Source organism: Zingiber officinale, chromosome 1A (genome assembly GCF_018446385.1).
Source record: "Zingiber officinale cultivar Zhangliang chromosome 1A, Zo_v1.1, whole genome shotgun sequence".
NCBI classification, from domain to species: Eukaryota; Viridiplantae; Streptophyta; class Magnoliopsida; order Zingiberales; family Zingiberaceae; genus Zingiber; species Zingiber officinale.
The window spans coordinates 188,927,795-188,954,148 of NC_055987.1; the positions used below are offsets into that span (position 1 = coordinate 188,927,795).

Genomic DNA, 26,354 nt, shown 5'->3' on the forward strand with positions numbered 1-26,354 from the left:
TTCAGAATATTTTCAATAGAAGGTTGATGCGATAGGAAAAAAATATTTGTCACAACTTCAGAAATGCATGACAACTATCCATCAATTAGAGTATGGAGTCATTGCTAATCATTTTGATGAATACCTACGAATTACCGAAACGGTAATCATCCAATGCTTATCCAACTTTTGTTGATGTGTGATTGGATTGTTAGAGGCCAATATTTGAGAAGATCTGATATTGTTGATATCCAACACTTACTTGAAATGCATGAGTAGAGACACGGCTTCCCTGGTATGTTGGGTAGTCTTGATTATATGTATTAGTAATAGAAAAATTACCCCGTCGCTTGAAAAGACCAGTTTACTTAGGGAGATCATGACGTCCCAATAATTATATTTGAAACAGTCACATCTGCAGACTTATGGATATGACACTCCTTTTTTGGGATTGTAAGGTTGCATTAGCATAACAAAGCATCTTTATTTAACGTCTTATAAGGAAATGCACTCGAAGTTAATTTTACAATTAACAATACGCAATATACAAAAAGATATTATCTGATTGATGAGATCTATCAAGAATGGGTTACTTTTGTTAAGAGCTTTCCATGCCCCTAAGATCATAAGAGAAAAATGTTTAAGGAATGACAAGAGACCGCAAGAAAGGATGTCGAGCGGATATTTGGGAAGCACTAATATCGATGGGTAATAATTAGAAGTCCAGGACGATTTGGTACAAGGATAATTTAAAGGGTATCATGTATACATGTATTATTTTACACAACATAATTATTGAGAATGAGAAAGATACAGTAGTCAATAGGTTGGATGATGGGCATCACCCAAGATTCTAAGAATACCTTTGGAGAAATTGTAAGCTATATGATAACCAATTGCATCATCAACTTTAAGCCAACTTGGTTGAACATAGATAGACACACTGTAATTGTAATTTATGAAAAAATAATTTATTAATTATGATATATTTAAATAATTTATAAGTATGAAGCCAAAGTTTTTTTTTTTTTTTTTTTTTTTTTTGAATAGTTGAGAGGTGTATAAGATTTTTTAACTTTTATAAGAACTTTCTAAAAGCATCTAGAATGAACTTCTACCACTATAACAATAAAAGAGCTTAGAGAGCATCCATAATGAGCTCTAACTATTATAGATGCTCTCATGATTTATAAAATATAAACACACTTTTAATTTTTACCTAAGAATTAATAATATAAAAATAGTATAATAATTAATAACAACCAGCAAACAAATATAAAAATATCAAATACACAAAACATTATCAATTCCAAAAAGCTGGATACTGAATAAAAAAATGAACAAAACAATACATGAAATGTGGATGATTCCATCAATAGAACCACACGAGAGAATTATATAGACCATTCCATAGCATTGATATAAAGTCAGTATATGTTTCGTAATATAAAAAGAGACCTAACATTCATTTACAAAGGTAGACACAGACAAAACAGCTCTTTATCTCTTAGCAAAAACAACAAGGACCAGCATAGACATGGAAGCAATGACCTTAAACCCTTGACTCTCCCAGAAATTCAATCTATCACCACAATTAGAACAATTTTGTTGCCGCATAGCCAATTGATCCTTCAACTCCTTGATTGCCTTGTCTCTTTTCTCACCCATCTGTTACATGAACAAAGGCTTGTGTTTAAGATACATCATTGACAAAGGTCCCAAAGATACATTGAGCTTTGAAGGAACTTGAGCCAATTAATGCTAATTTAAGTTGGGACCAAATGTATAGTTTAAATATACTTTTGATGCACTATATTAGACATAAACTAATCTGACAGAATATATAGATTTAAATTCTCTTAGTGGAATAATCTTTCACTGAACTACATTAAGTTATCCGAGAGGGAAAGACAGGAAAGGAGGAGGCATGTCATAGCTTCAATTCATCAATCTAGAGGTGTAGTTACTTAAATAAAGTCACAATGCTAATATTTTATAGGAGAAATTTCATATTCACCCATTCAATGTGGTACAAAACATTACTATAAAATTATGGAGATAACTAGATAGTATAGTGAAAGATAGACCTCCTTCAACACAAACATTCATAGTTACTAGTAATCATGTACACGAGTCACGTGTGTAATATAATACATTAAAATCACATTGACTCTTTATAATAAAATTATATTAATTAAAGTATTTTAGCATTAAAATACTAAAGTAAAGTCATTAGGGTAAAGTACCTGACTTTTCAAAATCTAAATTATTTGAGTCTTTGAAAATCCGAATTATTTGGATTTTCGAATGTCACCCTCATCAAACCTATGCAATAATGCAAGGGTGACGCTAGAGAATCTCAGTAACAAACTACTTGAATTGGCTTCCCTATGAAAAAAATAATTTAATTTAATATTATACTTATCTTAGTAAAAAAAACTAAGAAAAGTATATTTTTTAACATTGTCGGCCTAAAGTATTTATAGAAGCTTCTTTGATCATAGTATTGTCAATTCTAAGATGTGAGACTAAAGAGAACTATATTTTTTTATATAAAACAACCAGAGAAAATTAATAATAAGAAAAATTCATAATAATACGCCGCAACTAAGTCTCGAACTCTATATCACCGATTGTTTCACTTGTGGAATTACTAATAAATCTTTGAATTATTTTTAGTGTCAATAGAAAAAATGATATTAACGTAAATTCATTTTAGGTTTCACCAAAGTTAGTTAGTAAAGGGGGAGATTTTTAATAAAATAGTAAGATGTATAAACAAATATAGAAAAATACAATCAAACTACTTGAATTTCCCTCAAACAAGTTACCTTCTGGAGCTTCTTCATCTGGGATCGTGCTTCTTGAAGACAGAATTCAAGTTTCATTATCCTCTTCTTCAGCTCCTGATCATTCCTACGCTGTTGCTCTAGCTATAATACATATACTAAATAAGCAAAATAAAAAGAAAAACATAATGTTGTTGAAACTCAGGTTTGCAATCAGATGACGACTAACCTGCACTTGTAATTCCTCAGTTAGTTGTTTCCAGTGTGTAGACAACTCTCTAATCTCATCTCTCAACCTGGCAATTTCTTCATCTTTTGCAGTCAGCTGCTTAGTGATGTTCTCAATGTTCTTTGGGGAAACTTCAGCCAAAATCTTCCTTAGTTCACAGTCTTTTTTAGCTCCAGCCATTTCAACCGCGTCCATTATCTCTTTCTCTATTCTCAATACTTCCTCCCTTAGCTGCCTTTGTGAGGATTCTCTTGATTTGAGATCATTTTGCAGAAAATCTATCTGCTTCCCTAGTTTGTTTACTCTGTTTTCATGCGCTTCTAGCATACTATGTTTTTCATCAAGCTCTCTTAACAAATCCAAGCACTGAGATTGAGCTGACTGAGCTGATGCAGCACTGCCCTCAGCAGTTGCTTGAGTAAGTGCCAGTTGAGATTTAAGAACATCTAGCTCCTTCGTGTACTATATGACATGACGCAAGTTAAGAATATTTTTTAAAACAAATACTTATACTGTCAATGTAAATTATACAGAATGAAATATTTTTAAATTCATGTAATATGGTGGTTGACAGTGTGGAAGATACCGTTCCAGACTAGAACATGCAATCATTATTTAACAACATTATTCAAGTTTGAGAAGATAACACTGTTTTGGCACTTAATTAGGTGACAAGCATTTATCGCCTGTAACAGAAAACCTGAATTTATCTAAAAATAAAAAGAACACTAAGATATTTATTCGACACTATTCAAACGGCATTAGTTTTGGAAGTGTGATGGCATTTTTCAGTATTATTGTTCACTATTTTCTGTGAATAATTTGCATTTAAGCTGCTAGCAAGCCTCTTCAAAATTGGTATAAACACAGGAAAGTTAATTCTAGGAAAGTATTCCAGGGAAGATTAAAATTTTCAAGATTGTTAATTTGATAGCTTACTTACTGATGCATAATTATTAGACTGTGAGAGTTATGATCTCATCAAATCCCATGATGCGTGAAAACACTATAGATTTAACTCATTACTTATGTGGAGGTCTCTGTCGAGTACCTACATGGCCTTTAGGTCAATACCTAGGGTTGAGTTGTCAGTCAAAGTCAAGATAGGTCAGACTTAGTCACTAAGACAGTCAACTTAACCCAAATGAGGTCCATGTTCCCCATCGGAGATTAAGTCTAACCAAGGAACAAATTCCAGATTCTCTTGCTCGATCGTAGACTCCCTACTCAGAAGCTGTCTCAGTTTTAGAAGTCGTCTCAGTCTCAGAAGCCATCTCAATCTTAGAAGCCATCTCAGTCTCAAAAGTTATCTCGGTCTTAGACACCATCTCATTCTCAGAAGTCATCTCGGTCTCAAACATCATCTCAATCTCAGACATCATCTTGGTCTCAAAAGTCATCATAGTATCATAAATAATCTCGGTCTCATAAACCATCTCGGTCTTGGATGTTGTCTTCGTCTGCTCGCGTGACCTTGGCAACAACTTCGTCTTAGCCTTGCTCGCTGATACACCCATCCTTCGAAGAAGTTATATACATCATTCTCCTCAAAACCACTCCATGTCAATGTCACGTTCTCTGTCCTTAAAGCAGGTTTGCACCCTGCATGCACTGGCAGGCGTAGCTGTAATATTCCTAGACACATATCAATCAAGGAATGGCGAAGTGGTTATAAGAGCATCTGCAACACTAATTCGTTATAACATCCACCATCTCATCAAAAAGTATGGGACCGTCACATACTCATTATAACAACATATCTCTTTCACTCACATCCCTTTTAACATTAACACTCATTATTATAAGCCCCACCATCCACTTATTCATCCCTTTTATTAGTTTTTAAATAATATTAAAAATTTAATAATTTAAAAAAGAAAAAAAATATTAAAAAATTAAGAGAGAGGATGTTCAAAGGTGTTCAAACCTTTGAACACCCTCTCTCCTCTCTCTTGTGAGTGAGCATTATAATGTCCACTCACAATGGGAAGGGGGTGTTAAATGGACATTATAATGCCCATTTAACATCCCATTGTAGATGTTCTAAGGATGTCACGACTAGTCCCCTAGATACCTCCCTATTGACACGTGACACTAGATGAATGGAAAGGGAATCAATGACTGCCCAATCTGGTCTCTTTCCCTACCTTCATAATTATGACATCCCAACTGACATAGAGATGCTCTCAAGAAAAGTCATATAAGTACTCACGAAGAGGAGGAGAGGAGGGTCTCCGGATTAGGTTAGAGCTTCCTCCAACTTCTACTTGTTTAAGCCGATCATCTAAAGAAAACCCTAACTTGGACATCGGAGTAGCGACGAGACCTGTCCTACAGCCAATCTAACCTTCCATTTAAGTATGTTCAAGTTTCCTTCGATTGCTTCATCAATAGTCTTCGGAGCAAACACACCTCAGTAAGTTTGTTGACCGATGGCTCGACCATCGATATTTTGGCTGGAACAAATACAAAAAAATCTATCTCTATAGAAATAGTATATTGGGATAACATTAAGAGATTTCCATACTTCTCTTATGGTCACATTCTCCAAATAATCCATCACCCACGGAACATACAAGAATATGGGTGTATAAATAAATTAGGAATCTTCATTTATTATCGATATCTTGTTAAAATGTATATAAAACTGAGAATAAAGCTAGTGAACCACTGAATTTGAAGTTTCTGATTTAAACAAGATCAAAATTCTAAGTGATTAAGAAAACTAACTTTCCTACTAAAATTTAGGTTCTTAACATGGAACTGCACAAAAACATGCTTACTTACAAATGGAACTTTGTGTATGTACATAATGTGTAAGATTTGCAATACATTATATATATACTAAAGGATATATCTATAACAAGATCTAGCGTTATCAATCTCTAAAGCTCAATAGAAAACAGACAATAGCTCATGAATAGCTCACATGATTCCATCACAATGCTATAGCCTCTTGTCACCGGAATATCTCGCGAACGCAACGAATATCTTCCGCAAGATTGAGCAGACAAAACCACATTTCTTCTCAATGGGGGAGAAGAAACTGGAAGAAGAGAGCTAGGTTCAACACGCCCTAATGAACCTTATCTTTTCCCTTTTATACTTGGCCCAACCTATGGAGACTATCCATCATAAAAGCTCATGTCTCATTAACAACTCATCAATGTTAATGAATCGGGTTATAAGATCTACACATTAAATCTGCATCCACTTAATGCAAATCCTCTTTATATGTATTGAAGTATTAGATCACTTAATTGAGTTTAGTTACTTTAATGACAATTAGTTGTGTGTGTATCAATCAAATGTGAGCCCAACCTTATGGAGATTAAGTCCACTCATGTGGACTCAATTGGTGAATTGGATCTAGTCCATCCATGTGGACTTAATCCTATGTAATATACTTAATCAGACAGAATCAACGTCTAATGTACAAGAAAATAGAAAACATAAAACTATAGAAAATAGAAAAACGAAACCCTAGTATCTGTACCTGCTGAGTTGTACTCAAAGTTGCATTCAGCTTTTCATCCTTCTCTTGAAGGTACATCTGCAACCGGCCTATCTCTTCTTCCATGCTCCTTGCCTTCGTCTCTGCTACCTGTCAAAGACTTCACCACTTCATTCCCATTCACATACCAACCACACTACCTTGGCATCCGCCAATCCCACTCTACAAAACCAGAATCAAAAGCTACCTTTCTCGTGTGTGCCTCTTTTGCAAAAGACTGCTCCTGCAAGACCAAGCGGCGTCGCGCATCTTTCAGCTCCGCCGCTAATGTAACTACGTTCTTCTTAAAGATCAACTTTTTCTCTGATAGATCCTTGAGAAGTGGATCCACCTCTATTGATGATGAAGAGGAGGCCAAAGGCTCGACTGTCTCCGCCACGGACATCAGCAAATCACCAGTCTAACATGCAAATAAATGGGTACAGATGCTATGGCAGGTGTCTTCGAGCTAGAATTTCCCTCCCCTGCAAGATGATTCAGGCAACAAGTGGATACAATTTCCTCAAATCTGATGGAAATTCAAAGAGACGGCCACTGGTCTTTGGTCCAGTTGCAGAACTGTTTGCATTTAAATCCCAAGTGACACCAAAAGCCAAAACCGTAATATTCACTGTCAAATTAAAATAAAGAGGAATTTTCCAAAAAAAAAAAAAACGTCAATTTGCGGGGACATCTCAAGATCCGCAGGGTAACCACGAAACATATAGCTATTATGAAAGGTACAGCTACTATTTCAGGATGGACTTCCACAGCTTGAAGAACGCAAGTATATCTACACTGACCAAGCTTTTCCACGTTTCAAACACAGAAATCACGAGGAGAGAGTTCCCTCACTGCAGTGGCATCCACCCAGACCGCAAAACGCTGAAACGACGCTTCCATGCCAAAAATCTCTCTCCGAAGGAATTTTGACAAAAGATATCTAGTAAAGGCGTCAAATCGATTCAACTACTTTTTTATAAGTGTAAATCGCCGCAAAACTCGACCGATCTCTAGACAAAGGGAGCTACCAGGGAGAAGCGGTTGCTCAGATGATAAAATCCTTCAAAAATATATATATATAAAAAAGACAATGTTGACTACTACTCCCCGTTCCTTCGCCTCTCCTCCGCGTCCTTGTCAACGGACCCAAGTTCATTTCCCATCTCAGAAGCGCCTCCTCCGGCTGCGGAACCGAAATAGAAGAAAACCTAGAAAAGTGCACTCACCTAAAAACGGTGACAAGAAGCTCAAAATCTCCCCTTTCTGCCTTTCGCCGATTTCTCCTCCTCGGAGAACAGAGGCGGCGTTAAGGCAAGCAATAGCGCTCCGCCGCGGACCACTTGGCTCCGCTCGGCCTGGGCATATAAAAATGGAAGCTACCGAGCTATGGTGCGGATCCGGACCACATTTGCTCAGGCAAACTCAAAAGCCGAGAGCGCGCGCCTAAATCCAAATTTCGGACGCCGAAAGGAATGGACACGTGGCGGTTCGGGTACCAGTATCGAACCTTTGTCGCGTGAGAAGACTAAAATGACCTTCCCTTGCCGGACTGGTAATTAAGGATTCTTGGTTGGATTTTAATTAATGCACGTCAAATATAATTGGCAGCTATATTTGGTTATTCCTTCTATTCTAAGCAGTGAAGCAGGCGAGAAAATATTTTTCTAAAAAATATTTAATATGGGCAAAGTATTTCCACTCAACTTAATAGTGAATAAATTAATTAAATTTTGTAATAAAATATGAGCCTGCTAAAGAAAACTATGTGAATATATAAACTTTGATAATGTGGGTAAGTAAACTCAAGGATGACTAGTTTGACCTTGAATATTATATTGTCAAACGAAAATAATAATTATTAATATTTAAAGATCTTAAAATTGAAACATGAGGTAATTGAAGATTTATAAGTTAAAATTAAGAAAAATTTAAGGTGTGAAATAGCTATCTTGAGTTTAGCTCGAAAAATTTAAAATTTTATGTTCGAATTAAGGCTAAGTTCGAGTTCGGTTTGAAACGAATTATTCGAATTATTGTTGAAAATAAGTATTCAAAAATTTAAAAATTTATTTTTTTAATTTATATTAATAAAATATTAATACTCAAAAGCAATTCAAGAACTATCGAATAATAAAATTTGGATTCGAATTTGGTTAAAAAAAAATCAAATATATTCAAGTTCAACTCGAATTCGATAAATTTAAATACGAATTAAACATTTTTGGAATCAGCTTGAAAAAATTTATGAACCGATTCGTTTCGTTACGACCCTAATTAAAATGACACAAGATCTCTATCCATTATGCTAACAGATACGTCCCTTCGGATGGGCCTAGTGGCTAGCGCGTGAAGTGTTGCTACAATGAGGTCTGGAGTTCGAATTTCGGCAAAGTCGAGGTAAATACCTTCCTTATGTGCTAGTCACTATTCCAAAGGCTAGTAGTCGTCCGTGATTTATCTCCTCCGTATTCGTCTGTCGCCCATGATTTATTTTTTCCGTGTTAACCTTGGGACGAATTGACAGGAACACTAAGAACAAATATATTTATCTTTTGCCACAATTATGCTAACAGATACAAATGGCAGATACACGGTCACCTAGGAATATAGCGACATAGCTGACGGTACGTTTACAGAGGGAGACGCAACAAAACACAGCGGAAGCCGAAACGAGGAGGGAGTTCAGAGCAACCCCTCTCGAGAGTCCCCGTGATGCCTTCCAAAAGCCATAATTAATGCCAGTGTCTTAAAACAATAGTGCTGGTAGGTATCTTCATTTTTAAACATATAAGAATCGAATTTCAATTTTCGGAATTAATAAATAATTTTTTTAATGGATAATTGCTGGACAGTTTCGGTTGTGAAACACTGGTTAATTCAGCAAGTAAACCATATAAATTAGTTAAGAATAGTAGGGGAGAGACCTGCACACGCAGTAGGAGTTCGATCGTGTTCGAGGTTTATGCACGAATAAAGGTAGACAAACTATGAGGAATCTTGAGGGAATTTTGACATGATATTTACATGCACAAGAGTGAAAATGAATTGGTGTAAAACAAATGGTGACACGTGATAGAGGATAAGTTTTTGCGGTGAAAATGTTTCTATCGCTACTTCATTAAAATTTTGAAAGAAAAGAAAAATATAATCCATCAATGGAAGAGAAATAAAATTGATCATCTCAAAATCGGACAAAAAATAACGGATGGAAAAAAATAACGCATGTACTCCTTTTTATTTATAAAATTATATTATATATCGAAAAAATGACGACAGTATCATTTTTAGCTCACAAAATTACACCATATATCTAAAAATGATGCATAGACCCTTTTTTAATTACAAAAATTACATTGCAAGTACCCATCTTATTCAATCAATGCAAGGTAAATAAACATGTAGAGGAAAAGATTTTTTTCCCTTTCCATTATCTCTTCACATGCTCCTAGATTTATTTCCTTCATCCATCGTCCACTCCTTCAGGTAAATAGAGCATTAGAGCATCTACATCAGCTAGCTTATTCAAATATTTTACTTTAAAGTTAGGTAGTTAAAAAATCTTCGCATAAGTTACCCTATCTATTCTCTAAATTTAGATTTGATGAATAATGATTCTCTAAATTTAAAAAATGAAATCTCTACCTTAAAAATAAAATAATATTTCTTTTTAATCTCTCTCTTTCTACTCATCCTTTTTCAGTCTCTCTCCTTCCACACATTTCATAAATCTGATAATAAAAAATAAAAGAAAGAGAAGAAAATAATAAAAAATTAAGGATGATGAAAATTTTAGGATAGTTGATATAGTATGTAATAAAAAGTGATTATCTAAATTTAATAAAGTGAATTATTTATTTTAAATTTTAGATATAGTGATAGAGAAACTGATATAGATACTCTTAAGCTCTGCGAGTTTTCAGACATGATACGCAAGATATCGAAGCAACCTCTTCAATACTCGTGAAAGTACATGTACTAGTCCCTTCGAATGGGTCTAGTGGCTAGTACATGAGATGTTGTCATCATGAGATCTGAGGTTCGAATTTCGGTAAAGCCGAGATAAATGTCTCCCTTATGTGCTAATCACTATTCCAAAGGTTAGTAATCGCCCGTAATTTACCTCCTCCTTGTTGGTCCTGAGGCGGATTGACGGGGGACGCTGGAGGCGAACGTGTTAGCTAGAGCCCTAGAGTCAATCATTTGATGATTGTATTATGGACTTATTGTATCATATTCATATATTAATAAAGACATTTGTTTGGTTATTATACTTACTTGTATTGGTGCCAAATAAACTAAGTATAATAACGTCCTTGAGTAGAAGGTTCTTACCTATATCAATCGATTGGTTGAATCGATAGTGAGATGATATAGGGAACACTACTCTAAATCATTCCTAGTCGAGTATTAACATTCAGGAACAATGTTAATACAATAAGACTAGCATGTAGGTCAACTTGATGACTTGATCTCACAAGTCATGGATATGGAGATATCAAGTTGACACATGGGTATGCATTGGAGAATGTATACTGAATGACCCGCCATGAGAAAGTATCATGGATCGTTATATGAGTGTCATATACTTTCTCATGTGACTATTAGTATGACTATTAGTCCTTAGAACTGAAGTCACCATGGTTCCCTACATAAGGAGTTATGTACTTTGGTTTCGTCAAACGTCACCCGTAACTGGGTGGACTATAAAGGCGATTACTGGGTATGTAACAAATTATGCGGAGGGATGTGAGTGATGTAGATGGGATCTATCCCTCCTATATGACGGGAGAGACATCGGTATTCTTGATAGAGTGAGACCACGAAGTGCATGACCATGCCCAAATGAGTCAATATGAGATATTGAGCTCATTTGATTGAGTGAGCCTACTTGGAGTTAAAGATTTAGATTGATTAGAGGATGACACGGTCTATGTCTCACATTGATCAATCTAGATGTCTAGGATAGAAGGACACTTGTCATATATTGTGAGGAGTCACAATTAGTAGTCACAAGGTGATGTTGGATCTCAACATTCTTGTAACTTGGGTAGTAATGATGTATTGCTAGATACCGCTCATTACTTATGTTTCTAAATGAGTCTAGGGGCATTGCCAACGTTACAAGAACCTATTGGGTCACACACAATGAACAAGTAGATGGAGATTAGGTTCATATGATGAACCAAGAGGATTAGATTCATTTGACGAATCAATTTGGATTAAAAGTAATCCTAATTGGGCTAATTGAGTTGGACTCAAGTTGATTCATGTGTTCAATGAGTCTAATTTAGATTATGACTCATTGAATCAATTTAATTAAATGAATTAGATTCATTATATTAAATTAGCTTGAATTAAATGGTTGGATTAGATCAACCATGAGAGAGATTAAGTCAAGTTTGACTTGACTTGAGAGGAAGATGAAGAGTCAAGTTTGACTTGACTTTATGTCACCTCATTGGTGAGTTGGCATTAAGTGGACCAATGATGATGCTCCACATCATCATGGTTACTTAAGTGAAGTGTCACCTCATGGGAGTTACCAAGAGTTGTGACTCTTGGTATCCCATGGAGGTTACAAACCACTTAATTAGATGAAAAGAGTTTCATTTTGCACTTGTAACTCTCATTCAAGTGATCTTCCTCCTCCTAAGCTCTCTTTTTGCTCCTTCTCTTCTCTTGGTCGTGGGTTTCAAGCAAGGGAGAAGAAAGGAGAGTGAATCTAATCCAAGAAGAAAGGTTAGTGAAAGTCACATAGAGATTTTAGAGGAGTGTGTTCTCTTCTTTTCCTTTCTTCTTCTTCCAATCCTACCCGAGAGCCCTAGAGAGTGCTAGCACACTTGTGGTGCTCTCTTCTCCATCCTTGTGTGTTAGAGAACACATCTTGTTTGTGTGGATATCACTAGAGAGTTGTCTACGTTGACAACTTCGAGATCCGGCGTACCTTGGACGAGCGGGATACGCGAAGGGCACGCTTCAAAGGTATAAAATGTTTTTCCTTTGTAGATCTACTGTAGATCATAGTTTGAAACTCGTACTCGTATTTTCAAAAGTTTTCTTCGCTCGGATCCAATGGCTAGGGGGTTTCGGGGTTTCCGCGACGCGAAAAAATGATTTTCGCGGCCCGAAAAATCCAACAGAACGTATTCATCGTTTACCATCGTGAAGTACATATACTAGGCCCGAGGCACAGTGCTATGGTAAGCGACAAGGCAAATAACCCAAACAGCAAGGGTTCTATTCTCATGCTAGGTATTCTCGAACTCCTATATATGATGCTTGAACTACTAGTAACATTGGTGTACTCTCAGATTTATTTGATAGACGGTGAGAAATTTCCGTAAAATAAGGTTGCCCACCTCTGAAATTAATTGGATTGCAAGAATTGAATATCTTGATTATATATATATATATATATGTATATAAAAAAGACGATAAGGGGAACCCTCAAAAGAGAGGAAATAACAAACTATAACTGCTGTAAGAAATTATTATATACCTTCACAATAAGATGGGAGAGATCAAAAGCAGCTGATGTGTAGATTTTGCTTTAAAACAATTCTTCAATATTTTAGAGAGAAATATCACTTGCATGCTCCGCACATTTTCATCAGAACTTCATCAAACATATGAACCATTTGCAATGCAATTTTACTGAAGGCATCATGTGCTTTTGATGGCAAAATTTGTGAAGAAACTTAGCTCAAAAGGATTTTGTTAGTTCAAGAAAGAGAAAATATCAACTTCCTGGATTGCTCAAGGCAATCTAGAACCAAAGCTTAGTAAACCATATGCACTAATTTTGAAAAACTTCATTTTTCACAAGTATTGATCAACTAGAAGTCATAAAATCATGTTCTAGTTCATGATTGATTCTCCGAGCTATTTGAAATCAAATAAACAAATAAACTACAGCAGAAAGCAATAACAAAACAGAAAGATTTACTAAAACAACTTGAAACTTGTTTTTTCTCAGCGCCACATATATGAGTTTAGAGTTGAGCTCCTTGATCTGCAATCAAGTGGATGTTACACAGTAAAAAAATGGAATTAGAGAATAAAGCCAAAATCAAGGGTTCAATTAACTGACCATGATTTGCTTATTATCGAGCTGCTTAGTAACCTCAGGAAGATAATACTGAAGTTTAACTCCTTGACAGAGTACTTTCGTGATTCTGATTTGCTTCACCAGAAGTAGTTGTCATGTGAGGGAACATGATCCACCATAGAAATTTACTGTTACTTATGTAGTAAGTACCAATGAAGCTAAAAAGACTTGTAGATTAAAGTTTCAGTTTTCAATCTTATCTGATGACAAGAAGATACGTTGAATCGATTAGGATTTATGGTGTAGGACCGTTGGGCCAGCTAGAAGGGGGGGGGGGGGGGGGGGTGAATAGCCCTGAATAAAACATACCCTTTCTCGAACAATTAAGCTAACACTTGAAAAATAGATTAAGCATAAAATAAAGCATAAAAACGAGGCACCGGATTTGACTTGGTTACAACCGGGGAGGTTGTTAATCCAAGAAAGATGGTTGCACTAAGAACTCCTTCAGGCGGAGAAGCCTCGTTTACAGCAATGTAGGCACAAAAAGAAAGAAGCTAATCAAAGCAGTGGAAGCACACAAGTGTTGTTACAATTTCTGAACTAATGAAAAGCTTCTGGACCAAGGCTATATTTATAGTCTTGGTCGGGGCGCCTGGAAGGGTTCCGGGCGCCCTGGGGGGATAAAATTTATCCCCCAATGGTTGGATCGAGTCAAAGCTCGATCCTGTGAAAAAGTCAATTCCGGGCGCCCGAAAGGGTTCCGGGCGCCCCGGAGCCAAAAGTCAACCCAGTTGACTTTTGGTCCGTGCTCTCTTCTGCGGTTCAGCTCGCCTCTGGTCCGGGTCTTTCTGCTTCGGCTCCGCTTGCTTGGGTGATCTCTGACATCCAGAATAAGGCTCACCCGAACCCATCTTCCGGTCTTCTCGAGCATGCTTCCCTCCGGCTTCTCGTCCCTCGGAATTGCCGCGTGCCCCTTCTCGTCCACCACCGTACTCATCCGCAAACTTCGTCCCTCGGTCGCACCCCGTGCCGACCTTCGCGCTAGCTGCGTCTTTTGCTCCCCGAGCAATCTTCCGCTCCGGCTTTCGTACCTCGGAACTACCGCGCGCACTTCCTTCTCGTCCGCCGGTGTACTCTTCCGCAGCACCTCGTCCCTCGGACTGTCGTCCTTCTCGCTAGCTGCGTCTTCCGCTCGACTACCTGTGTTCCTAAGCTCTTGCACACTTAGACACAAGATTAGAAACACACAGGACCTAACTTAACTTGTTGATCACATCAAAACAACCTTGGGGTTCCAACAATCTCCCCCTTTTTGGTGTGATCAACCCAAGTTAAGCTAAGGTAAAATAGACTTTAAATAAAATTAAGTAACTTAACTTAATTTACAATTTAAGTACAAAAAGATAGGAAAAAAATAACTCTATCTACCTCAGTAAAAAAGATAGACAAAAAATTAAATCTATCTACCTCCCCCTAGACTTATACTTTCCCTTCTCCCCCTTTGATCACAAAAAAATGGGGTTCCAAGAGAAACAATCTAAGTCAATAACATGATATTTCTAACTTTAAAAAAAAATTTCTAAGTAATTTGAGCATAAATTTCTAATTTCAGAAAATCTTTTAACTTAAGAAAGAATGATTTTTGAGAATGATTAAGCACATAAATGACTAGGCAATTAAAAATTTCTAAGTAAGTAAATTTCTAAATTGAAATAAAATGTTTTGAATAACCCTTTTTAAAGCACTAATTAATTCTTGTATTAATGCTTCATTAGTAAGTTAATTAAACATTTATTTCAATATTTTGGCTTCCAGGTCGTGGCGAGGCACGAGGCCTTCTTGGTTATTGGAGCAACAACCACTTCCTTGACAAAACCTCATAAAGAAATTCTTTGTTTAATTTTCTCACTTAAAGCGCTAATTTTAATTTTAAAATTCAGTTTAAGCATGATTTAGGAACCCAATATAGGTTCCAACCTACTGGATTAACAAAAACGTTTTTAGAAATATATTTTCTTGAAATGTTCCTAATTTGTCCAGGGTGATTAAAGTACCAATTTAAATTATTAAATCTTCTACCATTGGTTTTAAATGAACATGTATGGTTTTTCAAATTATCTACTTGAATTTTCAAGTCATTATTTTCAAGTTTCAATTTTTCATTTTCCAATTTTGATTTATCTAATTCTTCTAGAGGGCAAGACTTAGCTAAAATTATTTTTAAATTTTTTATTTCTTTTTCTAATTTACAGCAGTCTTTAGTTAATAACTTAACAAATTTATAAAGTTTATTGGGAGGAAGAGAACGTACCTGACTTACCTTATCGAGTTCGTTTTCCGTGTCTCCCCCTGAACTGCTGCTTTCTTCTGACGACGCTCCCCCTTCATCGATGCTCTCGATGCTCATTTCGGAAGAGCTTGACTCATAGTCGTCGTTTTGATGACTTGCCATTAGAGCAAGTCCGGAGAATGCCTCGACTTCCGACTCCGACGACGTATCATCCCACGTCGCTTTTAGGGCTTTTCGCTTTTGGATAGACTTCTTATCCTTTTCCTTGTTCTTGCTCTTCAGCTTGGGGCAATTGTCCTTAACGTGCCCTTCTTCGTCGCAATGGTAGCAGCGGATCGTCCTTTTCTTCTTCCCCTGCGGATGGTTAGTAGATCTGGATTTACAAAGTTTCTTGAATCTTCTTACCATCATTACCATTTCCTCGTCGTCGAGAGAAGATTCCGACTCAGGTTCGTCTCTCGAAGCTTTGAGGGCGGCGTTGTTCTTGAGCTCCTTCATTCCTGCACATCTTGTCTCATGCACTTCAAATGTTGAAAAAAATTCTTCTAATGAAATTTTTTCTAAGTCCTTCGAAATGTAAAAAGCATCTACTAGTGATGCCCATTTTGAATTTCTTGGAAATGAATTTAAGGCGTACCTGAGCGAATCTCGGTTACTTACCTTTTCTCCGAGATTCGTGAGTCCGGTGATGATTTCTTTTATTCTGGAGTGCAGATGTGCGACTGTCTCGTCTTCCCCAAGTCGCAGGCTAGTGAGCTGATTGCGAAGCAGATCTCGTCTAGCGAGTTTGGCTTCGGACGTACCTTCGTGCAGCTCGAGGAACTTCTCCCAAAGTTCCTTTGCGGAGTTGTATTTACCGATCCTGTTGACTTCTTGAGGCGGAAGAACGCTTAGCAGATGGTACTCTGCTTTGCCGTTCGCCACAAAGTCAGCCTGCTCCTTTTTTGTCCATTTATCTATCTCCTTGTCCTCTGGAGCTTCAAAGCCAAATTTCATTGTTAAAAATAGTTCAATATCTGTTGTAAGAAATACCTGCATCAGTTTTTTCCACATAGAGAAGTCCCCTTCGTATTTCGACGGATGGATGCTTGGTCCGGCCATGACGTTGCTTCGTTCGGCGGTTAGTCCTCCAGAAGCGCCTCGGCTCTGATACCACTTGTAGGACCGTTGGGCCGGCTAGAAGGGGGGTTGAATAGCCCTGAATAAAACACAACCCTTTCTCGAACAATTAAGCTAACACTTGAAAAATAGATTAAGCAGAAAATAAAGCATAAAAACGAGGCACCGGATTTGACTTGGTTACAACCGGGGAGGTTGTTAATCCAAGGAAGATGGTTGCACTAAGAACTCCTTCAGGCGGAGAAGCCTCGTTTACAGCAGTGTAGGCACAAAAAGAAAGAAGCTAATCAAAGCAGTGGAAGCACACAAGTGTTGTTACAATTTCTGAACTAATGAAAAGCTTCTGGACCAAGGCTATATTTATAGCCTTGGTCGGGGCGCCTGGAAGGGTTCCGGGCGCCCTGGGGGGGATAAAATTTATCCCCCAACGGTTGGATCGAGTCAAAGCTCGATCCTGTGAAAAAGTCACTTCCGGGCGCCCCGGACAGCTCCGGGCGCCCCGGAGCCAAAAGTCAACCCAGTTGACTTTTGGTCCGTGCTCTCTTCTCCGGTTCAGCTCGCCTCTGGTCCGGGTCTTTCTGCTCCGGCTCCGCTTGCTTGGGTGATCTCTGACATCCGGAATAGGGCTCACCCGAACCCATCTTCCGGTCTTCTCGAGCATGCTTCCCTCCGGCTTCTCGTCCCTCGGAATTGCCGCGTGTCCCTTCTCGTCCACCAGCGTACTCATCCGCAGACTTCGTCCCTCGGTCGCACCCCGTGCCGACCTTCGCGCTAGCTGCGTCTCTTGCTCCCCGAGCAATCTTCCGCTCCGGCTTTCGTACCTCGGAACTACCGCGCGCACTTCCTTCTCATCTGCCGGTGTACTCTTCCGCAGTACCTCGTCCCTCGGACTGTCGTCCTTCTCGCTAGCTGCGTCTTCCGCTCGACTACCTGTGTTCCTAAGGTCCTGCACACTTAGACACAAGGTTAGAAACACACAGGACCTAACTTAACTTGTTGATCACACCAAAACAATCTTGGGGTTCCAACATATGGTGCAAGGATACTAAAAGTAGGAGACTTATGGAAATTATAAATACAAAAGAAAGCTAAAATGAATTCTACATGATGAATAATATAGCCTTCCACAAGGTCCAATGGATGGTACAAAAGGATAATTGTCGACATGAAATAGGTACCAACAACATAAAGATGTTGGAAAATAAACTTAATAAAAAAAAATATTATAGAGTTAATGGATAAAGATAAAATACCATGGAGTTAGTGAATAGAGCTAGAATAGATGTAGTGGTAATTGTTGATAGAATATTATGGATAGAGATCAAATAGATGAGGTGACAATTTTTTATAAGAATAAGTGTTCGTGATAAAAAATAAAATGGTCTAGATTCAATAAAAAAATGTGGAACCGCCACATCAGCGGCCCCCCTAAAGCCAAATGGTCTAGATTCAATGTATTTGAGATTAGTGGTTATCCAATAAATCTATAAATATGTAACTTTTTCAATGAAAGAAAGTAAGCTGAGTTCATATTTTTTTCTTATTCTCCTCTTCCACCTAAAGTGAATTTCTTTTCCCATATTTTTTTCTAACAAAGTGGTATCAGAGCTATGACTAATGGAGGTATGACTCACTTCCAAGTTCTAGTACTCAAGTTGAGTAATTATGATAATTAGAGTATCAAGATGAAAGCGATTCTAGGAGCTCATGATGTTTGGGAGGTTATGGAGAAAGGCTACGATGAGCCGCGTGATGACTCGTGCTATCTCTAACTGAAAAAGACAGTATGAGAGATTGAAGAAAGAGAGACAAGAAGGTTCTCTTCATCATTTATCAAGCTTTAGATGAGGATGTTTTTGAGAATATCTCAAGTGCTACTTCAGCGAAGTAAGCATGGGAAAAACTTCAAGTCTCGTTTCAAGGAGAAGAAAAGGTGAAAAATGTACGACTTCAGACATTAAGAAGTCAATTTGATGTTCTTTGTATGAAGGAAGGTGAATTGGTATTTGATTATTTTTCTAGAGTCTCTACCATTTCCAATCAACTAAACAGAAATAGTGAGAAACTAGAAGAAGTAACTATCATTGAGAAAATTCTTCGATTATTGGATTCAAAATTTGATAGTATTACAACCATCATCGAAGAGACTAAGGATTTACAAGTCATGACGATAGAACAACTCTTGGGTTCATTACAAGCCCGCGAAGAAAAGAGGAAAATTAATACAAAGATTATTCAACAACTCCTTAAGACTTCCCTTCGGCCAACTAAGAAGGATGAAAGCTTCTTTAGCAATAGAGGTCAACATAGAAGAGGCTGTGGATATGGATGAGGCCGCACTAGTGAACAAAGATGGATTTCCAACAACAACAATGAGAACATTCGACAAGAGGATCTGGAAGAGGGTGCACAAACTCAAGGTACGATAAATCTTAAGTTAAGTGCTACAATTGTGACAAATTTAGACATTATGCTAAAGAATGTAGATCGCCCAAGAATAAAGTATATAAAAGAGCAAACTATATGGAAGAAAGGAAAGAAGAAGATGACACCCTACTGTTAGCATATAAAGATAATGAAAGAGGCGAAGATATAATGTGCTATCTTGACACTGACGTAAGCAATCACATGTGTGGAAAAAAAAGCATGTTCGTTGAGCTTGATGAATCAATTAATAATGGATCCTTTGGAGATGAATCAAAGATCGATGCGAAAGGCAAAGGTAACATTCTCATTCGTTTGAAGAATGGAATACATGAACATATTTCGAATGTTTTCTTTGTGCCAAATATGAAGAGCAACATTTTAAGCATAGGACAACTCTTAGAAAAAGGATATCATATTCATCTGAAAGATAATATGCTCATCTTGAAAGATAATATTGGTTATTTAATTGCTAAGGTACTTATGTCAAGAAATAAAAAGTTCTTACTTAATATTCAAAATGATGTTGTCAATTGTCTCAAAGTTTGTTATAAAGACACCACTTGACTATGACATCTTCGATTTGGGTATCTCAATTTTAGAGGACTAAAATTGCTTTCAAATAAAGAGACGGTGAAAAAACTACCTTGCATCAAACATCCTGACCAATTATGTGAAGCATGTCTACTTGGGAAGCAATTTAGAAAAGGTTTTCCAAAGGAGTCAGAGCCCAAAAGCAACTTGAACACATACAGATGTTTACTGTCCGATAAAGTCAAGTTCACTTGGTAAGAATAATTATTTCATTCTTTTCATAGATGACTTTTCTCGAAAAACATGGGTATATTTCTCGAAGCAAAAATCAGAGGTCTTCGACATATTCAAGAAATTTAAAGCTACTATAGAAAATGAGAGTTGTCTCGAGATCAAAGTTATGCGTTCTGATCGAGGAGGAGAATTTACCTCAAAAGAATTTTGTGAAGCAAATAGAATATGACGACCCTTGACAGTTCCAAGATCCTCTCAACAAAATGGAGTGACAGAAAAAAAGAAAGAATCGAACCATCTTTGACATGACAAAAAGAATTCTAAAAACCAAGAGGCTACCAAAGGAACTTTTGTAGGATTTCTGATCTAAGAGTTTTGGGGAGTATAGCTCATGTTCATGTGCCTGACAAAGCAAGAAGTAAATTGGATGATAAAAGTAAGAAGTTCATTTTTATTGACTATAATACTAACTCAAAAGGGTATACGCTATACAATCTAGATACTAGAAAGACAATCATTAGCCGATATCTCGTATTTGATGAAGGAGAGTGGAATTGGGAATCTCAAAATGAAGATTACAACTTCCCATACTTTGAAGAAGAAAATATGGAGCAACCAAGGGTGGAGCAAACAATAGAGGAGCCTACTACTCCACTAGTAACACCAACATCATCAAGGAAATTTATCTGCATCAACTTCAAGTGAAAATTCAAGTGAAAAAGTATGGATTTCCAAGAAGCTATAAAGAATAAAAGGTGGAAAGATGCGATGGATGGAGAAATCAATACGACCGAGAGGAATGGTACATGGGAGTTAACTCCATTTCCTGAACGAAATAAGGCAATTGGTGTGAAGTGAGTGCACAAAATAAAGAAGAATGCCAAAGGAGAAGTTGAAAGATATAAAGTGATCCTGTCCGAAAGCGTGCGAGTCCGCTGACCGAATGTGGATTCCGCTTTACTCTGCAAAACAGACGACGTCAATGCCGAGCCAAGGAAAGGGTCCCCAGCGTTGGCCCTCCGAGGTTCAAGTCAATCATCGGAATGTGGAGAAGAAATGAAATAGTAGAATTATAAGCCAAAATAAATCACGCATACCTCCGTCAATATTGATGGACCCCTATAAAGAGCCCTGGTGGGTGACGTGCACGCTCCTCGAGACGTGGACACGCTCTCTGATATGTATGCGGTCACGTTCTCCAACATGTTTGTGGCCACGTCCCCCACGATGTCCTATGATAGGATGTCGCGAGAACCACAGTCCTGCTGCTTAGCCGAGCGGATCAGCTGCTTGGCCGAGCGGATCATCCGCTCGACTAGGACTCCTCTATGTCCATGGTCAGGTCCCGCTGCTTGGCCGAGTGGGTATTCGCTCGGCCGGGAGTCCTCCGATCTGTCAACTTCAGTTGCTCCTCCGTATGGTGTCTGTGTAGTAACCTGACTTCCTCCGTTCAAACAAACTATCTGGTCTCCCTCAGCGTCTTGATAATATGACTTGAGCGCCTGCCTATGATATTCTCCCTAGTCGAAAGGATTTGTCCGCCTGGACATATCTCCCGCCGACTGAACCCTACCTGTCCCGACCGGCCGTTGCATTTATCCTCCGTTCGGCTCTTTGACACTTGGGCGTTGATCTTGACTTTGACCTCCACCCTATCGGGTGACCCCGTGCCAGGTGGGCCTCCTCCTATCGCCGCATCACAAGCCCTCCCCTTCAAGCCTAGTCGAAGGAGGCTGCAAGTCCGACTGACTGGACAAGATGTCTTCGTCGACTCTAAGACCCAATCGGCCCATACTCAAGTTTCTGATCGACGCACATGTCCACGTCGTTCAGCCTTATTTCGCTAGACTGGGTCTGTTACTGTAGCTTGGCCCAAGCATTCAAAGGAAAATGTGTCTCAGTCATTCGGTTGTGTGATAATCACTTATCCGTGCCCGATCGGGAGGACAGGCGATTATACTTGGCGGCAATTATCTATTGCTCCCCGCACTCCTTGGCCGAGCGCCTAACTTCATCTAAATTTCTAGAAGATAGTGTAAATCTCTGCTCATTATGATCGAGCACGCAACCATACTTTTTAATTAAGCCTCATTAATGTCGTCCGATGATTGAGTATCACATGTCAACTTTCTGTCACCGCACATTTGACGTGATAGACGGATATCCACTGATGACGTGATAGGCGGCCTTTCAAATTCAACGGTTGGATCTTCTTCTAGGAATTCGTAACTCCAGATCGGACGACTGAAGTCAATCGGCCATGGGGTTTATAAACCTCGCGTGCGTCGTCGTCTTCCTCACTTCACATCTCTTCGTCTTCAAGCTTCTCGGCGACGCTTTGCTTCCTTTTTCGCTCTGGCGATCCTTCTCGTAAGCCTCCTCACCCTTTCAATCGAATCTATTCATTGTTCTTCGTCGACCTCTTTGTTTCCGTTGTTTCCGATGACAAGCTCCTCACAACCTCCCGTCACCGTCCCTGGGCTTTGGTACACGTCCATCTAGTCTAGGTTTGGCGAAGGCGATGCTGAGAGTTTGAGAGCTGCTTATGAGATTCCATCAAACTATCAAATCGTTATTCCCTCTGCTTCCGACCGACCGCATGAACCACCGGCGGGTTGTTTATGCTTCTTTAGGGATCAATTCATCATCGGTCTGCGGTTTCCTGTCCACCCCTTCTTTTCCATAGTCTGTAAATATTTTCGAATTTCTCTCCACCAATTAGTCCCGAACTCCTTTAGGTTGCTGTGCGGGGTCGTCGCCCTTTTCCGCCTGTATGACATTCCTTTGACCCTTCGGCTCTTCCACTACTATTATCCTAAATTGTCCGAGCCGGGGACCTTCCTATATTCCAAGCCTGAGTGGGTTTGGTCTTCTTTGATAAGATGTCATCCTTTAGAAGGACTACTATTTTTTCATTCACTTTCCCGAGCGGCCAGATTTCCCGACCGGCTAGCAACTTGAAGTGGTAAACCCTCGACACTCAAAAAGTACAAGAGATGATCGGATTACCTCCACGCAACCTCGAGTTTGGTTGGCAAGAAGTACCATATTCATAAGTTGTTGCTGGAGGACATCCTCTATGTGTTTAGCCTAAGCCCGATCTGCACGAAACTCATGACCAGTCTAGGTATGTTCTATCTTCTCCCAACCCTTAAATCTAACTGATTTTTCTCTTTCTTTTGTAGCCCGAATCATGTTGTGTGCCCATCTGGCTAGAAAATGCAAGCTCACGGACACGAAGGTAAATGCTATGGGCGTAGTCGAGCTGGAGAGCTGAGGCTTACAGCCGGTCGGCTCCCAAGAGGACCCACTTGGTGACAGCGAGGGAGCGCCATTGTAGGTGAGCGAAGGGGGAGCCAGCCGGACGGCTGGTGATGGGGCAACCGGTACAGCAGATCTCCCACCAGGGCGGCTTCTGGTGCTCCTAGTCGACGCAGCCTCAGAGTCGACCTCTTCTGGAGAACCGTTGATAAGCCGGAAGAGGCGCCGCGCGGAAGTCGCCTCTCGATCCACTACTTTTGCTATGCAAACCCCCACCCGAGCTAGCGCACGCCCTCCGTCCGAGCTAGGCAAGACCTCTACACCTGCTCCTCCCGAACAAGCGGTACACGTCCTCCATACTTCGATTTCATCTGATCGGATGTCGTCCTTGTCCAAACTGCCACGAGGGGCCATCTGCGTGCCGCCTGTCGCTTTCATACCGCCTCCCTCTTTACCAGCGGCCCAGAAGTCACGCATTCGACTGATACCAGCGTCTTAGTCGGCCAGCAGAGCTGCCTCTACCCCGTCCAGTCTGAGCAGCCAGTGTCACATAACGACAGTCATCCATCTGCCAACAGACGAGTGGCGCGACCTAGACGACGCCACATCCTGGCCCCCGAGCACCAAATAATTATTCAAGGACCGCTCACCTAGATATAGGTCGACACCCGGACCTGTGCGGCGGTCATGCCTCCTGGGGCACTCGCCAATAGTCATACCCAGATGTCTACTGGGGTAAGCATCTTACATTTATGGTTGTTGGCTCCGGCTTTTCTTTTAAAATTTCTTCTTTCCTTGTAATATTGGGTAGAGAGTCTCGCCATGTGTCAAAGACTTGTATTTTTGGAACATGAACTCGAGCAGATTTGCGCCCCGAGCGGTAAAGAAACTACTTCTCAGAAGCGCCTGGAGCGGATGAACGCTAAGATCGCCCAACTAAAGGCTAATCTGAATAAGAGCTCCAAGCAGCTCGAGACGAAGAAGGGCAAAACCGCTGAGCAGACCACTTTGTTGGCTCAGGTAAATAAACAGGCTAGTACCTTCGAGTCTAAGATTCACTCAGCCAATGCCCGGAAGCTCCAAGCCATCGAAGACTTGGAGATCAAAAACAAGGAGGCCTGGCTCTGGCGCAAAACTTGAAGGAGGCTAAAGCCGCACTGAAGACCGAGAGAGAGGGTCGATCGACCGAGCAAATTGCTGCAAAGACCCAACTTGTTGCGAAGGATGAAGAGTTGGCGGCATTGAAGGTGGAAATGGAGACCTCCCGAGCGGCCCTAGCGACTTATCAAGGAGTCGAGTCTAGCAAATTCGAGCTGATGAAGAAGGTCTACCTCCGCTCGGACGCCTTTAATGACAAAGTCGCCGATCGGGCTCTCCGCCTTTTCAACCTTGCGATCAACAGGACGCTCGACCAACTGAAGGACGACGGCTACATTTCGACCGCGCTGACAAACAAGGTCATCAGCCGGGACAAGATGACCGAGTCGCTACCTGACAATGTTTTAGATTATATTGAGTGAGCCCGTTCGTGTGAGTTTTGCCTTATTTTGTACTACCGTTCTAAAGCTTGTAAGAACTTTCCCAAGTGTCAATGCACAATTCTCTGTTCAACGATTTTTTCTTGTTCGTTCGTAGCCTTATCTCGTTTGGCGTTTTCTCTCCGGGTCGACTTACATTTTCACGACCGATCGATCAATTCAAGATTGTTGAACGACCACCTATAGCGAAAACCATTGCTTTTGATTGGTGTGTTTCCTGGTTGGTCGTTTTCTTCGGTACTATTTCTCGTCGAAGTCCTGAGTTTAGGGTCGTCGCTCGATCATTGATGGAGACATGGCTTTAAGGTCGCCGCTCGACTGTAAATGTAGACAAGGGTTTAAGGTCGTCGCTTGACCGTTGAATAACGTAGACATGGATTTAAGATCGTCGCTCGACCGTTGAATGGCGTAGACATGTGTTTAAGGTTGTCGCTCGACCGTTGAATGGCGTAGACATGGGTTTAAGGTCGTCGCTCGACCATTGAATGGCGTAGACATGGGTTTAAGGTTGTCGCTCGACCATTGAATGACGTAGACATGGGTTGGTAGCGGCTCGACCACTGAATGGCGTAGACATGAGTTTAAGGTCGCCGCTCGACCGTTGATGAATACCAATCCGATCAGTATAAGAATCTGGAATACTCCATATTTTTCATTCATAGTTTTCCTGCATTCACAAGACGCACTTATGCATTTACATTCGGACTCATTCACACACCTCTCACCCGACTCTATAAGGTTGAAGGTGATTTGCGCTCCAAGGACGCTCGAGCTGTCTGTCATTTTCGTCCTGCAGGTAGTATAATCCTGAGCGGAGCTTTTGCACTCCTTTGAAGGGACCTCCCCAGGGAGCTTCGAGCTTGGTGACGTCGCCGACTGGCTTTATTCTTTTCCAAACTAAATCACCGACCTGGAAGGACCTTAGGATCACCCTATGATTATAGTTTTACCTCATCCTCTTCCGGTACGCCGTTAGTCAAACGACAGCCTTATTCCGCACCTCATCCACCAAGTCAAGCTCTATTAGCCTCCGCTCGGTGTTCCCCTCGTCGTAGAGATGCACCCGGTCGGACTCTACTCCCACTTCCACTGGGACCACTGCTTCACCTCCATACACCAGTTGAAATGGTGTTACGCCGGTTGCCTCTTTTGGAGTCGTGCGAAGTGGCCACAAGATACTCGGGAGCTCATCGATCCAACCTCCTCCTGTGTAGTCGAGCCAAGCCCGTAGACCTCTGAGGATCTCCCAGTTTGTGACTTTCGCCTGGTCGTTGCTTTGGGGGTAAGTTACTGAAGTGAAGGCATGCTGGATGTCGTAGTCATCGCACCACTCCTTGAGTTTCCTATCAGCGAATTACCTCCCATTATCCGAGACGAGCTGGTGGGGGATGCCAAACCGACACAATATGT

The 26,354-nt window shown here is 39.9% G+C and overlaps 2 protein-coding genes across 2 annotated transcripts in view; both read right to left on the reverse strand.

Moving 5' to 3' along the window:
* Positions 1 to 1,334: 1,334 nt before the first annotated feature.
* Positions 1,335 to 7,905, reverse strand: LOC122038787 (nuclear envelope-associated protein 2-like). Its single transcript, XM_042598728.1, has 6 exons — positions 7,720 to 7,905; positions 6,699 to 6,975; positions 6,494 to 6,601; positions 2,998 to 3,459; positions 2,811 to 2,912; positions 1,335 to 1,647 (listed from the first exon to the last, which is right to left on the reverse strand). Exons 2-6 carry the CDS (start codon positions 6,894 to 6,896, stop codon positions 1,480 to 1,482), a joined length of 1,038 nt encoding a protein of 345 aa, XP_042454662.1. The 5' UTR covers positions 6,897 to 6,975; positions 7,720 to 7,905; the 3' UTR covers positions 1,335 to 1,479.
* Positions 7,906 to 13,368: 5,463 nt separating this feature from the next.
* The window catches only part of LOC122008542, a 33,808-nt gene continuing 20,822 nt past the window's right edge, over positions 13,369 to 26,354 (reverse strand). Inside the window, exons 3-4 of the mRNA XM_042564306.1 lie at positions 13,584 to 13,676; positions 13,369 to 13,505 (exon numbers count right to left, since the gene is read on the reverse strand). Coding sequence (XP_042420240.1) covers positions 13,386 to 13,505; positions 13,584 to 13,676 — 213 coding nt within the window. The 3' untranslated portion in view covers positions 13,369 to 13,385. The remainder of the gene's footprint in view (positions 13,506 to 13,583; positions 13,677 to 26,354) is intronic.